We start from the raw sequence: 16,851 nt of genomic DNA on the forward strand, positions 1-16,851 counted from the left end.
TCCAATTAATTGATTGAAATGCATGTTGCTTGGCGTTTTGAAACAATAGAAATGCGCATTATTATTTCGTACAATGCAAGACTTTCGAAAACATCACGTAACGCGAAGTTGAAAAATTATTATGCGCGGAATATGCTGTGCTAGCTAGACCAAATATTTTCAAGTTAATGAACGCACTAGAATTACTGAAATATGTGTCCGTCAGTTTTAGCTAAATCCGTGACACGCTTGCCAACCGCGAAAAATTCTCGGCGAATAATTCGAGTATATTGATACAGCAATGTTTTATTCGTACTACAAAATGTTGTACCCGTAAATTTCTCCGCGTTTGAGAGATGTTGTGTAACCCCGAGTTTTCTACGTTTGAAATTCGTATTTTTGGAGCATGCTCAATAGCCAAACTAGTGTGGTCTTAATGAAGCGGACAAGGAAAGGCGCAGGGCGAAGCGAGCGCTTTGTCATATTGCACAAAACTGACGCCTGCGAAGCGTGTCTGCACAGGTCTTTTCAAGTTTGTGAGCAATATGACGCGCACAAATTAAAGTACATGTCCAATTAACGTTAAGTAACTGGTGTAAAGACCAAGTACAGTGTTCGCGCAATTCTCATTTGGCCGTATGCAAATGCTCATGCAAAACCCTTCGCGCTAGCGGTCGACCCTCGCTCTCCTAGCGCAAAGCGCGACTGCAGCGCTGTGGTGGCGGGTGCGGCGACAGGCCGCCTCCTCCCTACGCGCGCCGCGAGGAGATACGGAACTGAAAAAGTATCTATAAACGTTGGCTCAGTCATCATCTACTGAGCCCACGATGTGGCGCAAAACGTCACTGACATGTAGCAGTTTCATTGTGGAAAGCAAGGCGCGCGATGAGTTGACCTTCGAAAATCTGTCTTCGTCATCATGATCTCAGACACTTTCCACCAGCGCATCTCCTCAGTAGTCACAGTGCAGTCGTTCGCGTGCAAAAAGTCAGCTAGTGGTGCCAAGCCTGAAGGAAGTGCGGAGCTGAGCAGCCTGCCTTGTTTCTCCATGTTTTAACAGCCGAGCTGCTTATGCCAGCTGCGAGCAAAAAACTATCATCATCACGAATCAGCATGCGCTATCTTCATCTAGTTATTTCACTCTCATGGTTCGGCTCCGCGGTCACTACCTGTCCTAAGTAGACGCACTCCTTTACAACTTCCAGTGTCTCTCCACCTATCATAAAGCGCTGTTCTCTGCCAAGATTGTTCCACATTACTTTAGTTTTATGCATATTAATTTTCAGACCTACTCTTCTACTTTCCGTATCCAGTTCAGTAATCATGAGCTGTAATTCGTCTCCTGCGTTACTCATCAATGCAATGTCATCAGCGAATCGCAGGTTACTGAGATACTCTCCATTAACTCTTATCCCTAATTCTTCCCAATCTAGGGCCCTGAAAACCTCCTGTAAACACGCGGTGAATAACACTGGAGAGATCGTGTCTCCCTGCCGTACGCCCTTCTTTATTGGGATTCTCTCACTTTCTTTATGGAGGACTATAGTGGCCGTGGAGCCGCTGTAGATTTCTTCCATTATGTTTATGTAGGCTTCGTCGATGCCCTGATTCCGCAGTGCCTGCATGACTGCTGATGTCTCCACCGAGTCAAATGCCTTCTCGTAATCTATGAAGGCTATGTATAGGGGTTGGTTGTATTCCGCGCATTTCTCTATCACCTGATTGATAGTATGAATATGGTCTATTGTTGAGAAGCCTGTACGAAATCCTGCCTGGTCCCTTGGTTGATTGAACTCTAATGTCGTATTAATTCTGTTAGCAATTACTTTTGTAAATAGCTTGTAGACAACCGACAGTAAGCTTATGGGCCTGTAATTTTTCAGGTCCTTGACGTCCCCTTTCTTATGGATCAAGATGATGTTGGAATTCTTCCAAGATTCTGGTATCCTCCCCGTCGAGAGACACTTCGTATACAGGGTGGCCAGTTTTTCTAACATAATCTCTCCACCGTCTTTCAGCAGGTCTGATGTTACCTGATCCTCACCAGCTGCTTTGCCTCTTTGCATTCCCTTTAGGGCTTTCTTTACTTCTCCTGTCAATACTGGTGGGATGTCAGATTCCTCTGCGCTATTACTGCTTCTTACGTTATCATCCTGACTGTCTCGGCTGCTGTACAGATCTCTGTAGAACTCTTCCGCTACCTCAACTATTCTATCCATATTGGTTGTGACCTTGCCTTCCTTGTCCCTTATTGCATACATCTGATTTTTGCCTATGCACAGTTTTGTCTTCATAGCTTTGAGGCTTCTTCTGTTCTTTAGAGCATGCTCAATTCTCTCCATATTATACTTTCTTATGTCGGCTACTTTACGCCTATTGATTAGCTTCGAAAGCTCCGCCAGCTCTATTTTGTCTGTTGCACTTGAGGCTTTCATAGCTCGACGTTTCTTAATGAGGTTTTTCGTTTTTCGAAGAATAAGGATGGGATGGGGCTCATTCGGCAAGCATTCTCAAATCATGAATGGTAATCTGCCACTATCCCTCAAGAGGAAGGTATATAACAGCTGCATCTTACCGGTACTTACCTACGGAGCAGAAACCTGGAGACTTACAACGAGGGTTCAACTTAAATTGAGGACGACGCAGCGAGTGATGGAAAGGAAAATGATAGGTGTAACCTTAAAGGAGCACTGACATCAAATTTCAAGATCGAGATGTGCCCATCATTCGATCGCTTGGTATGCATAGGTCTTCTTGGCCAAATTTGAACGGCATCCGTCGCGTGGAAGTTATTTTAATTCGATGTCAAACAGCGTAGGAGAAAAAACAAAAAATCGGCTGCCCTGCAACATCGACACTAGTGCTACGTGTTCGGTGTGATACATTGCACAAAAATCACCCTGAGTGACGATACGCTAGTAACAATGACGTCGACGATCTCTGAGTGTGTTTGGAGCCGACTGCCAGCCATGCTTTCACTCTCTTTGCTGTGTCGAAGCGTGCGGCGTGCGTTTGCGGGGCGCACATGCACAATACGAATACTGGCACCCGGCGAGGCCTATTGTTCCGCACCCCTCTCGCTTTGTTGTCGGGCTGCTCTCGAGGTAGTTTTCGTGAAGGGTCACGCGCTTAACAGGTTTAACCCATACCGAGGCACCCACATACTTTCAATCTCTACCGCGCGCGGGGCCCCGATTTGAAAACCGCGCTTTCTACGTCACCACAGCTTGAGTGCACGTGGTCTTTGACGCTCCCCGCATGGGTCGCTAGTTTCTTGTGGTTTTTAGGCGGGCGTTTTGAAGTGACGCTAAAATGGTCACAATTAACTACGCTAGAATTAGTTATACGATACGCTAGAGCATTTACGGTTTAACTTAGGGATTACCAGACCCAAAGCTACAAATTACAGTAAAAAAGTCACCAACAAAAATTTTGCTGTCAGGGGTCCTTTAAGAGACAGGAAGAGAGCAGAGTGGGTCAGGGAACAAACGGGGGTTAAGGACATCATAGTTGAAATCAAGAAGAAATGGATATGGGCCGGGCACGTAGCACGTCGGCAGGATAACCGACCGGTGGTCGTTAAGGGTAACTGACTGGATTCCAAGAGATGGCAAACGCGTGAGGGGGAGACAGAAAATTAGGTGGGTAGATGAGATTAAGAAGTTTGTAGGTATAACGTGGCAGCAGAAAGCACAGGACCGGGTTGATTGGCGGAACATGGGAGAGGCCTTTGCCCTGCAGTGGGCGTAGACCGGCTGATGATGATGATGATGATCTTCATCCTCTTCTTCCCCTTCTGCTTTGCTCCCAGAACAAGTGTGCCAGTTTGTCTGGTGTGGGATGGAAGAGAACGAGTACTGAGAGATAGAAAGAAAAAGAGACACAAACAGAAAGAAAGAAGAAGTTATTAAAAAGATTCTGATGAGGCTGGGTTCACGGACTTTGAGTTGTCAGCCGAGGCACCACCATCATCATCGACAGAGGGTGGAACGGGACAGGGGTTAATCACCTCTTCCCCCGCCTCGCCCGAAGGAAACTGCCAGACTAATTCAAACCATCTTGCACACGATGCGAAGGTGAGCTTCGTAGCCACTCGGCTATCCAGGCACGCTAGCAGAGCGTAACATAGCCTTGTACAGTATAGAATAGCAAGGAGGTGGGAAAGGCACAGCATAGAAAGAAAGAGAGGAGAAGCGAGACATAGGGAGAGCCAATTTGCTAAATGGAGCAGTGGGAACTCTGTGAAAGGATATATCCCTGGGTGCCCGTGCTACACACACTTGTTTCACAGTAGTGGAGCTGCATATAGTGCAGGATTTAGGACTACACAAGAACAACATTTTTCTCTGTCTTTCTTCCTCTTTATTTGTTCATTTCTATTTCTTGTCTTTCTCAATCCCTTTGTCACTCTTTCTATCTTCGCTTTCCTTTTCTCGCTTCCTCTTTCCGTCTCTCTTCTTTGTGGCTGTTTCTACACCTTTCTCTCTTTGTCCATGTCTTACTATCTTTCTATCTGTACTCGGTCTATCACGCTGGACAAATCGGTGCCCTTGTTCTGGGAGTGAAGAAGAGGACGGAGAGCGTGTGCCGGTCCATGATGATGATAGTTTTCTGTTCGGTGGGCTTAAGCAGCTGCGCTGTTAAACATTCCAAAGTCCAAGGCTGCTCCATTCATACAGAGTAAAACCCAAGCATTGGCGAGATCAGGCGGCTCTGAAGGCTCACTGTGTCCACTTTCGGTTTCCATATGTAAATAGGTCTGCGCCTGCTAGGAGCACTTTACACTGTTAACAACTCCTCTCTCAAAGGGCTGGATGGACGATGTGGAGTTCACGGGCAAATACTCGAGTTTCTTCACCGAGATGATGATGATGACAAACTTTATTCAAAGAGTTGTATGACAATTTATTGTAAAGCAGTGATGACTTGTGCAGTAGAAGTAGCGCCGGTCCAACACGAATGCAGATCACGCGCAGATAATACGGTCGCAGCAATGCGAATGCAGATAATACGGTCGGCTGACACAAACCGTGTCGCGACCGTGATGTCCGAGGTCGTGGGACGACATCACGGGTTCAACTATGTAGTCGACAGGGGCCTTTGATGCAGTAGGGGCCATCACCGTGCGCAAGAAACATGTTTGAAAGGCCAGGGCCGTGAGGCAGGATCCACAACCAAATGTGAGAACCAGTCGGGAAATCAGGCGTAGACACATCATAGTCATGTCGCAGTTTTTCGCAACCTTGAGCGGCGGCTGTAAGTTTAGGAATGAGCTGCCTACAGTCCTCTGCATATTTGGCCACTTCAGACACTGGCGTGCATTCGGAAGTGTCGGGTCGGCATGGAAGCAATGTGTCCATGGTACGAGAGGGCTCCCGTCTGTATAACAAGGAAAAAGGCGAAAAGCCAGTGGTAGCTTGGGTGGCAGTATTGTAGGCGTAAGAAACAAATGGCAAAACAGCGTCCCAGTTACTGTGATACGACGCAAGGTACACAGTTATCATGTTACCGAGTGTGTGGTTGAACCTCTCCGTTAAGCCGCTCACTTGCGGGTGGTATGCTGTAGACCTGTGGTGGATGATGCTGCATGCAGTGGGAAGGACTTGTATGACTTTGGACAGGAACACGCACCCTCTGTGGCTGAGCAGTTCGTGTGGTGCTCCATTGTAGGCGTGTGCGAATAGTATTCAAGTTTCGAATTCGAATCGAATAATACCTAAGCGAATAATTCGACAGGACAAATATCTAAGAGGAGACAAAAGCAAATAGTGCAACTTGGTGAGGGTGGGGTGGCAAAAACTAACGCTAACGTCGTCACGGTAGGCCTTTCATTAAAACTTTCACTGATGTCCTGGTTCAAAAGTGAGCGCATGTTTGTTGTAAAGGAGACTGTGTCATTTCCACATGTCATGGCTCCAGCAAAAAAGGCCAGGAAACAGTCTGGGAGACTGTGGAAGTGGTAATGTCAAAAGATAATGAGCGCACTGAGCTCAGATCTTATAGTCAAGAGGTTGAAAAATACTTCAATGAACCTCTGATCCCAAGAAAGGATGATTCTTTGAAATATTGCAGAGACCATGGAGCTGCACTTTACCCAGGTATCGCCAAAATTGCCATGCGATACCTTCCCATTCCTGCTACTGAGGTGCCCAGTGAGCGCATGTTTGCCACTGCAGGAAACACCGTAACATCCCGGTGAGAGAGCCTGAAGACAAGTCATGTGAAACAGCTTGTGTTTCAGCGTGACAATCTGTAGTCTTTATGTAGCAGTTACTTGCCACATTATGTGCTAGAGGACATGAGCAGATTTCATTTCTTTGTTCATTCTTTCCATTTTCAATAAAATATTTGGTATTCAATATTCGATATTTTGGCCACTATTCGGCACTATTCGATTCGAGATGAAATTTCACTATTCGCACACCCCTACTCCATTGTCATGAGTAAAGGGGCACGTGGCACGAGCCGAAAGTCGAAATGTGGCGATGGTGTGCGGGGCATGGAAAATTCCCCGATGGTGTGCCACGTCCGCGCATGCCATTGGCCGGGGAAGGGCGCATGGCACGCGACCACACACACACACACACACACGCACGCACACACACACACACACACGAGTGCGCGCTGTTGCCGGGGCTACGTGTGCGGCATACGCACGAAGCCACTTCATGCTTTGTCATCGGCAGGAAACCGCAGAAGATGCATGTGGCTGCTGCTTGCACTAAAGTGACGAAATTTGGGGCAAAATCAACAGGTGGTCAGTGGGGGGAATTCGTTACTTCAAGGGTGTCACTTTGTTACATTGAGTGAATGAATGAAGGGCAATTTAACCCCTTCAGGGTTTCTGCCGTACATGTACGGCAGAAGCTTCCTGGTACCAAAGGGTTTTCATCGTACATGTACGGCATAGCGTTTATTTTTAAAACACACGCCTTTTTCGATCATTTCTCTTGCTTGGCCTGTGCTGCCACACTTCGGGAGTACGTGGAATTTTTTTCATGCGCCGATGTCTCTCCGTTGTTGGTTTTTTTATGCTTCGCAAAATGGCGCGCCGCGCGCCGGCTATCGCTTGCGCAACCGAGAGCGCCCGCGGCGCGGTTGGTTTCAAACGCGCGCCTTCTCCCATTTTTCTTGCTTGGAATGTGCTGCCACGCTTCGGGAATACGTGTAATTTTTTTAATGCGGCAATGTTTCTCCGTCTTTTCTTTTTGCTTTCCAAAGAGGCGCGGCGGCTTGTAGTCTCGCATCAGAACGCGCGCACGCGGTCCGGCTTGTTTCGGTTTCGCCCTTCGGGTGGTTTTCACTTCTTGCGCCTGCAAAGCTGATGGCTGTTTGGTTTCTAATGTCTCAAAGGGTGACCGCTTGTTACTCTCTCGTTTATTGCTCCCCGGCGCGCGATTACATCTCTTTCCGTGCGGCGCTAAATTACACAAACGACGCCGCCTTTCCTGTTTTGGGGTCTCGGAAAAACTAACTACTTCTTGTTGGCGATAAGACGAAGTATTACTGTAGCTTTTTCACTCGTTTTGCTTTCCGGACGGATGCACAACCATAGTTTTCTTCCGTGCGACCGCTGACGCAGTTCGCTTACGCTATGGAAGCGCGCGCCGGTTGCGCTGCTGCCGCGGTGAGTTGAGCAGCGATTCTTCCGATGCGGACTATTCCCCAAGTGCCGAATCAGAATCGGATTCATTGGATTTCAGTTCATCAGACGAGGATTTTTTGACGAGTTCAGACTCCGATGACGATCAAGGAGCGACATCTGAAACGCGTGCGCGGCGAGCCATGCTTCAAAGACTATCACACGCTGAAAAGTTTTCAGTGTTAGAGCACGAACGTTTTTAACCGGAAACGTACTCTGGTGCGCTAATTTTTGTATGTCTGTGAGCTACGTTTAATACAATGCATAATTTTTATTTATAAAAGACTGCGAAGCTTTTTTTAGGATTCTGCTTCATTTTCCTATGAATAAACCATAGGTATGTAACAACAAAACTGATTTTTCTGTCACTTTACGGTCACGAAAAAAAATTTTAGACAATTTTTTGCTGAAATAGAATCGTCTGAAGAATTTATTTCAGCAATAAAAAAATTACACATTTTTGGACTGGATTTCGCGAAAAAATTTGACCCTCAAAGGGTTAAAGGGGCCCTGCAACACTTTTCCAAGTGACCATCGAATGGCTTCATTAAAGGAGACAGTAGGACTGGATGTGTTGGTACAACACGATAAAGAGTGCTTAAGAGCGCAAACGACAGGAGGGGATAGAAGAGAGGATTCAGCGCTCTGTCTCCTCTCTTCTGTCCCCACCTATCGTTTGCACTGTTGAGCACTCTTTTTCACTAAAGGAGTTTATCGCCTCGCGAACTGACCGGCGGAAAAATTTTTAGAATCGGTCAAGTACGAGCGGAGTTTCAGAGATTTGTTGCATGCTGTAATTGCTTCCTCTCATCCCTATGAGCGCGCTGGAAGCTAAGCAGGGAGAGACGACACGGGGGAAAGAAGTTACACGACCTTGAGCACATTTTCCTTTCTTTTTTTTTCTTTGAACGCGTGACTTACTTTCAGTGTGACCGCGAGTGGTGGCCTCCCGCTACCAACTGAGCTACGACGGCAGTCGTCCTCCCATTCACTTTATCCGGTATATCTGTGCATTTAAACCCGGGACTGTTCGTCAGCACCACTCTTAGCCATGATGGTGAGTGTGGAACACTTTTTTTTTGCTCGCTGGATTAACATAGCGCATGTTCTTTTGACAAGCTGGCAGCTGACCAATATTCGCTCGCATACGAACACCAAAGTCACAAATACATGTGCTTCTATAGAGTAACCGAGGGGAATATAAAAACTTCATGATATCGAGAAATTCATTGAATAAAGGTTCGTTATAGGCAAGTTTACCTGTATTTACATCTTGTGGTTATCGGCTAAGACACTTACTGCGTGCTTTCCACAGAGGGACAGTACCTCAAACTCTTTTCAATGGAACATGGCCCACCAAATGTGCAGCTAAGGAAGGCCATGCCTTGAAAGTGAAAGAAATCAAAACTTACTGATGTTATTTTGGAGGCGGCTGTAATTGAGGTTGGTGCTGTGGCTTTTCACCATGAGCATGGCGTTACGTTCAAGCCCCTCAAGAAGTGACGACGCTGCCGCCCTCTGCTCCATGGGTGGCAGGTCAGCCCAGGCACTGCCTTGGTGGCGCTCCAGAAGGTTGCTGCTGAAGTCCACTACTGACTGTAAGAGAAGAAAGCACATCATTTATATCTACCTGTTGACCAATCAGGACAAACACTGATTCTGGCAGGTTTCATTTATTCTACCTGTTGACCAATCAGGACAAACATTGATTCTGACAGATTATGACAATTCAAATAACTAAGCATTGCCATAAACACACACCTTTCAAGGGAAAGTGCATGTTGAAAAATTGCATTTTCTCGGGAAAAAATTTATTGCACTTGCAAAGTCATGCGTGTGGACAAGTGAACACGTATTTCAAATACAAAGTTGGAGAAAAATACATTAAAAGCTTGTCAATTCAGATTTCCCAGGACCGGAAAAAATTTCCAAATTAACTCAATGCCAAATTATCAAAAGTACCAAGAAAACAGTAAACAAGTGTCTATTACATCAATGCATTTTCAATTTCTTGGTGAATACATAAATCCAGTACTTATTTTGCATAAGAGCAGTGTAAAGGTCACAATATACGTCATTAGCAACTTCACTCACAATGCGAGCATGGATCAAGACCCTGTAACTTAAGCCGAAACGTGCTCTGAGCCCATCCATTATTACGTACTGTCGCTACCAACACCACATGCAGGTGACAATAATTCTTTTGCTAGAAAAATGGCTGGCAATTGATTGTTCATCCATCACAATGTAACAAGCTAGTTTTATGCCAACACGTGGACCGTGGCTGAAGCTCTTCAAAAGCTTCCGCTGTAGGCAATACCACTGGATGGCAGCACAGCATGCACGGATATATAAGGGCTGTGAATACACATGAAGACACCTGTCTGCCCGGAGACTCTGCTTTTGTGTCATTCTCTCACTCGACACGCTCAACATGGTGTCAGAAGTGGACGGGATCCATCTCCGTGATCCCGTGCTTGCAGCCTCGTGACACGGCCCTGCCGCAGCCAGTCCGCCATGGCCACTGGTGTTGAGGGTTCTGCCGGGATGTCTACTTCTTCGGCCGCTCCGTTTCTACAACGCATGGCCCAGCTGCGTTCACCGTCGGCGTTTGACTTCGACAACCCCAGCTCCTGGCCTACATGGCGGCTGCAATTCGAGGACTACTCATTGGCCACTGAACTTTAAGCTGCTCCGACGGAGGTCCAAGTGCACTCTATGCTCTATTGCGTGGGCCTGCCAGCCAGGGTTGTCCTCACGTCAACCACGCTAGGAGAGGCGGATCTGAAGGACGTCGCCGCTGTGAAGAAGGCGTTCACCGACCACTTCGTTCATCCGCCGAATGAGCCATACAAGTCAGCGCACTTCCACCGCCGTAATGAGCAACCAGGTGAAACAGCTGACGCATTTTTTACTGCACTCCGGACGATGGTCAAGACCTGAAACTACTCCTCGCCCGACATCGAAGAGCAGCTCATCCGAGACCATTTTATCATGGGCTTGCTTGACCACAAGCTCTCAGACCAGCTTTGTCGGAACCTGAGAATGACATTGCATGAAGCGCTCACGTATGTTTGGCAGCACGAAGATGCGGATAACGAGCGCTAGGCTCGCGACTCAGCAGATGCATCGTCGTTCGCCCTCAACGCCACTCGTCTTCCGTCTTCGCAGGGGAAAGCCAGCGCCAGCTGAAAGGATAAAGCAGCAGCTGTGCCCATTCTGTGGGCGGGCGTCACACCCTCACGTCGTCTGTCCGGCTCGCAGAGCGTCCTGCAACTTCTGCTGCAAGAGTGGCCTCTTCTAGAACGTGTGCCTCAAGAAGAAGCGTGTAAATGGGAAGCACACACAGAAGCCTTCTGCCAGCTCCATCAAGCTGCATGCAGTTGCGGGAGAGCGCCCAAATGCGATAAGTCCTGCTACGTCCTGCGGCAAGTCCTGCTAAGCAGCTCATGGGTAGGCGCCTACTGGGTGCTGAAGACATCGCACCTGCTGGAGCCAGCCTGGCCCCCTTCGGTCCCATTCACTCGGCGTGACCAAGACATCCGGAGGTGCCAAGCATGCAACTTCAACCGAAGACATGTGGCTTGCACACTGCAGCCGGCGAGCGGGTCTGGGTACGAAACATCAACTCCCTGTGACAGTCTTAGGGCCAGCTCAACACCCGCACTCCTACGATGGGTGTACTCCAGTGTAACCGGATGCACCTGGTACCAAGGACGGGCCATCCTGCGGAATGCACTATCAGCCCACCTAGAACTCCCGTGGCAGCTCAGACCGCCATGTCTACGACAACACCTGGAGCTGATCAAGCAGCCCAAGACCAGAGAACAGCATCGCCTCGGCAAAGCACCTCCAATGCAGAGGCACCTCGTGGTTCTACTTCTACATCATGCGTCTCAAGGTTCGGCAGAAAGATCTGCAGGCCGAAAGGCTAGACTTATGAATGTTGTTTCTAGGCTTGTGCGAATATTCGAGCACTTCGAATATTCGAACGAATAATACAGTATTCGAATTCGCTTCGATTCGAATTTAAATTATTGAAAATTTCGAAGTATTCGAAATGAACGAATAGGTGTATATTAGTCCGCTTATAACACCCCTGTAAAGGTGGTTTCACTTTCAGTGGAGGGGTGCTATACCATGAATACACCTTTCCAAAAAAAACCCGCACTGCCCACTTGTAACCTCCTGTAAAGGTGGTTTCACTGCAGTGGAGAAGTGCTATACCGTAAATACACCTTTCCAGGAAAAATCCCACATGGCCGCGAAGGTTAAAGGCTTCAATGTTAAATTAAAGGGCCAGTAAACAACCCCGATGTCCAAAAATTGTAATGAAAAGAAATATGCGCACTTTTGCTAAGTGAACATGCTGCCGCAAGAATTTTGCGAGTATGTGCTATAATAAGAAAGTTACAGGGGTTAGAACATCCGTTTCAGCTGGTTTCAAATTTTCGCGCGGCCTCACCACCCTTCTCCGCCACATGGAGGAAAAGGCGTAGCCCTTCGTCGTGACTCCGCCCACTTCGGCAACGTGACACGACGTCAACAATTGACGTCATGGGCGAGCTCGATCAGTCGCAATGCACTTCCGCTTGCTGCGGCTCCTGGTTGTTTACTGTTTATATTGTCGCACGTGCTCCGTAACTTGACGGGCAGTTTTCGGCTCTTCACTATTTTTAAACCTTTGTGACAGTTCACAATGCAGCAGGAATGCGTGCTTGCTTTCCGAGACGTCGAAGGGGCGCGAGAGAAAAGCCTGGAGAACCCCGCTTGCCGCGCGAGCAAGCGCGACCCGTCCGAGCTACCGGAGATTCCCCTCTCCCCGCTCGATTTGCAGCCGGCAACTGAACAACGCTTCGCCTCATGTCGAAGGCGAAGTGCGTGCAGGTGCTATGCAGTGCGAGGAATATAACTGCGTGGCCGAAACCGCATCACCGCATGGCCAAAAAACAAGGCGCAGTTTCGTAGCGGTGGGTGGGAACAGGAACTGACGTTAACTTGACAATTGTTTGTTGAGACCTGGTTTAGACCAATCGACGAGCTCAGTGCTACGTCAACTCGGCGATTGCCGAGTTGACGTCACTGCGCGTACGAGGAGGATTGGTCAGGCGTAGGAAAGAATCGCGGGAATTGTTTTTCGAAATGAAGGGTCTGCGCGGCGCGCAGCGCTGTAATATTCGGAAAACGTGATCGCCGCGGTCTACTGTACGGATTAGCGAGCTTGTTTGGCGGGTGTAAAAAAAAAGTCGCAGCCTGTTTACGGGCCCTTTAACATATTACCCTCACATCGATGCATCATTTTTTAAGTTTAAAAACTTGTTATACCGGCTTATATGCTACAAGTATAGTAAATTTTAAAACGTACATATTTTACAGGTTATCATTTTCATCCTACCGAAAGCCAAATCCTGCTACTATTCTAAGTTGCTTCCACTTTCTTTGAACCAAATAGAATGACATTTGCACATGCCTTGTTACAATTAAAAAAAACACTGTGCAGGATGGCTGGGTCATGAAAAATATGCTAATTTTTCTTTATAATATGTGACATATACTATTTGAATTCAATTCGAAATTATTCGACCGAAATCACTATTCGCTTCGAACCTAAAATTTACTATTTGCACAAGCCTAGTTGTTTCCTTTCAGACTAAGAGTTCCTGTGTTTTGTGTGGTTTTACCGAAGGGAGGATGTAGTGTACAGTAGTAGCACTAGATGGCAGCACAGCATCCGTTTAGTGTACAGCAGTACCGCTATATGGCAGCACAGCATGCACGGATATGCAAGGGCTGTGAATAAACATGAAGGACATGGCTGTTGTGACGTTCTCTCACTCGAAACGCTTGACAAAGCCTGCGAATCCATCTTTTAAATTAGAAGCATTTTATAGCGAATCAGAGCACTTTGATCATTTCTATCTATGTATCTGCCTACGTCTTGGCGCTCTTGTCGTCATCCCTTAAGTTGGTATATACGAAAATGGGCATAGGAGGACGTAAGTGCGGGACGAACACGATTTGCAGGTTTTGACATCAATAAGTTGACTTCTCTGTTGCGTACGTCATGAAATCCTTTCCACCAGTCCCATGTGGCACATACCTGCAGACTGCGAACTGTGGTATTCGAATATGAGCCACAGGTTGTTCCCAGTCTATATCAGGGGTCTCAAACACGCGGCCCGTGGCCCGCACATGACTGTCTTCATGCCACATTTTTTTTTTTATTTTCTTAATAAGCATGCTCGTGAGCTACACAGGCATGACTGGTCTAAAACATTGCTTTCATGAGACACCCCATGTGGTCCCCATGTGTTGAAACAGAACTGTGAAATAAAAACTTTAAGAATTGACGTCCAATTTTAGTCATTTTGGCGATCAGTATCGACATGTTGTAATCCTGGCACCAAATCTCCTTCAGAAATGACCCGTATATGGGACATGGGAAAGGTTTTCTTTCAAATGGTAACGTTTGCTGACAATCTATGCAAACTGCCCCCCCCCCCCCCCCCTCTCTCCTACATTCTTCCCTGTCCCAGCCCCTGTGGGACTAAACTGCGTGACTGCGGCCCACTGGCTGAGGTGAGTTTGAGACCCCTGATCTATATCAACCTCGAATATTGATATTTTAACGCAGCAGCGTGAAGAAGCCCATGCTGCAGGAAATGTGGTGTCAGCATTGGAGTCGTTGTTGATGGATGAAAAATTCTGCAGATCCCACACGTTGTGGGAATTGATTTCATGCAAAGCAGTCGGCGAGTATTTCTATGCTGTATTTTATGGCTTTGAGCCAAACGTTACGAGGTGAATCGACGTGTTTTTGTAGGTTTAGTAGCCGTGTGCACATCGTGGGCTCACCAGGCATGTCGACAACACTGGCGTTTAAAGAGTAACTTATGGTGCGACAAAAGACAGCCCTCACGTTAGAGTACACAAGTCAGTATTATCGAAACTAAGTGCACTTTATGGTGCAATCATGTGAATATCATACGCAACTTCTGTTAATGTATTCCTCCAGGGTCGAGCAATGCTTCAATATAGCTTGCTGAATCACAGAACTACAAATGTAATGTTTATTAGACTGCTATAAAAGCGGAGCCAACACTGGAACCACAGACGTTAATCTGATGATGCCTGTATCACAGGGGTACATTTGTAGTGTTTATTGCTTTCTTGCAAAATTGGATAGCCAGCACCACAATCACAATTGACGTTGCACCGACATTATGCCTGCACAGGCTGTTTTTCCAAACCAGTTTATAGAACTGGCGTGGCTTTGTGGTAGAATACCTGATTGCTATGCAGACTGCTTGGGTTCGATTCCTGCTGGGATCCTAATTTTTATTTTTTCCATTCGTCGGGTCAACGCTGCCGATGTCGGTTTTTCTTAACGCTCTAGCATTTAAATTACCAATGTCTGATCTCGCCATTCCTGGGTATAAACTGTCAACCACCTGTGGCGCATACCCGTACACCGTGGCCTGTGGTATACGGCTATGTGCCACACGTGTCTGGAGGAAAGGGTTTGACAACGAACGCGACAGGATTTTCACGTTATTCATGTCATGACCCGACAGTCATATTCGTCAAATCCTCTTACCCTCCCATGGCAATTTTGGTCTACACCAAGTTAAGGAGGCGATCATGAGAGCACCCAGACGTGGGTGGCTGGCTGGCTCGCTAGTTAGCTAGCTAGCTAGCTAGACAGACAAGACAGACAGACAGACAGACGACAGACAGACAAGACAAGACAAGACAAGACAAGACAAGACAAGACAAGACAGACAGACAGACAGACAGACAGACAGACAGACAGACAGACAGACAGACAGACAGACAGACAGACAGACAGACAGACAGAAATGCTCAAAGCGCCATAGGTTCGCTAAGAAATGCTTCACACTTAATATGCCAATGGGAGTAAACAATAAAAATCGCTGCTCGAGCCAGAATCGAACCCAGGTCTTCTGCATGGCAGCCAAGTATTCTACCAACAATAAATGCCAGTGCATCAAACCGCTTTTGAAAAACACCTTATTTGCCCCGAGATCTTTGAGTGGCAGCCTCACATGTGTGACGTCAACGTGGGGATTCGGGTGCTGCTCAGCATGTGTGCACTCGCTACGTGAAGACTGCTTGGCGCTGCCGGCCAATCTGTACTGCTCGAGTTATTAAAACATTAGTGGGGAAGAAGTTCTCTATCCTCCCCGGTCGGCAATTTCCACTCTCGGTGGGTTTTTGCCGTCGCTGTTGCTCTGTACAAAGTCCAAATCGATAACATCGCCTACACATCGCATGTTCTACACGCGAGTAAAAGCACGCTAGTGCTGGGGACGAACGCAGCTGAAGCAGAGATGGAACAATCTGGCCGTCGCCCGAAGGGCCCATACGAGGCCCACGTGGCAGGGGACCCTCATGGTCGGCCAGAGGAATGTTATGCTCCAGCAAAAATCCGGTGATCAAGCACTCTGCACAGACAACGTCACGGTCGCCACCTTCTTTGCGGAAGAATCTTTTCTCGGCTGTGAAGGGCATGGACATGCTTTTGCGGTCAGATGTGAGCTACGATGTCCGAGCTGCCTCCGTGTGAAACGCCAAAATCACAACTACAAACAATGCAGCGTGCATAATGCTTCCCCATTCATGATTCTACGATGCAACCGAATTCAGTTGTGCACTGTTTCAGAAATACTTGCAGATACTTCTTGCACTCCTTACTTAAAGTCACGATTGACGGTAGGCCTACACAACACCAAAGCAGCTGAGAATCGAGGCTGCCGAGGCCTCTACGACGAGTGGTCAACGTGTTGCTAGTTGTGGAATGCAGCGTATCTCCAGCTCAGCTGAGTGAGACTATGGCCACTTGCACTGTGGTTGCACACAACAATGATGCACGCGATGTTGGGCGTGCGAAAAAAAGGGAGAGACCATTCAACATGTGGTGCCGGGACTACGAAGTGCGAAATCGACCAGACTGCTTTTCTTCAGTGCGTTCAGCCCCCCACATTCCAGCGAAAGCAGGTGAGCACCAGAAAGACTTTTCAAAACATACTGCACGAATGACACGCCTCATTGTAGCTCCCTGGTGTAGAGAGAGAAAGAAAAAAAACAAAAGAAATGGAATGAAGAAGGACCAATTGCCTTCCCCCTCCTCCGCTCGCAGCCCGGACAGTAAACCAGTCTAGAAGGTGTTCACTAAACGCTTGCTGCCTTTTCCATCCATCCAGCGGGAA

The 16,851-nt window shown here is 47.5% G+C and overlaps 1 protein-coding gene across 3 annotated transcripts in view; it reads right to left on the reverse strand.

The window, feature by feature from the left end:
• The window catches only part of LOC119404592 (adhesion G protein-coupled receptor L1), a 219,098-nt gene that overhangs the window by 67,528 nt on the left and 134,719 nt on the right, over positions 1-16,851 (reverse strand). For all 3 annotated transcript variants that reach the window (XM_037671144.2, XM_037671145.2, XM_037671143.2), the window contains exon 9: positions 9,034-9,217. In XM_037671144.2, the coding sequence (XP_037527072.1) occupies positions 9,034-9,217 (184 nt within the window). The remainder of the gene's footprint in view (positions 1-9,033; positions 9,218-16,851) is intronic.

Source organism: Rhipicephalus sanguineus, chromosome 9, assembly GCF_013339695.2.
Source record: "Rhipicephalus sanguineus isolate Rsan-2018 chromosome 9, BIME_Rsan_1.4, whole genome shotgun sequence".
Taxonomy (NCBI): Eukaryota; Metazoa; Arthropoda; class Arachnida; order Ixodida; family Ixodidae; genus Rhipicephalus; species Rhipicephalus sanguineus.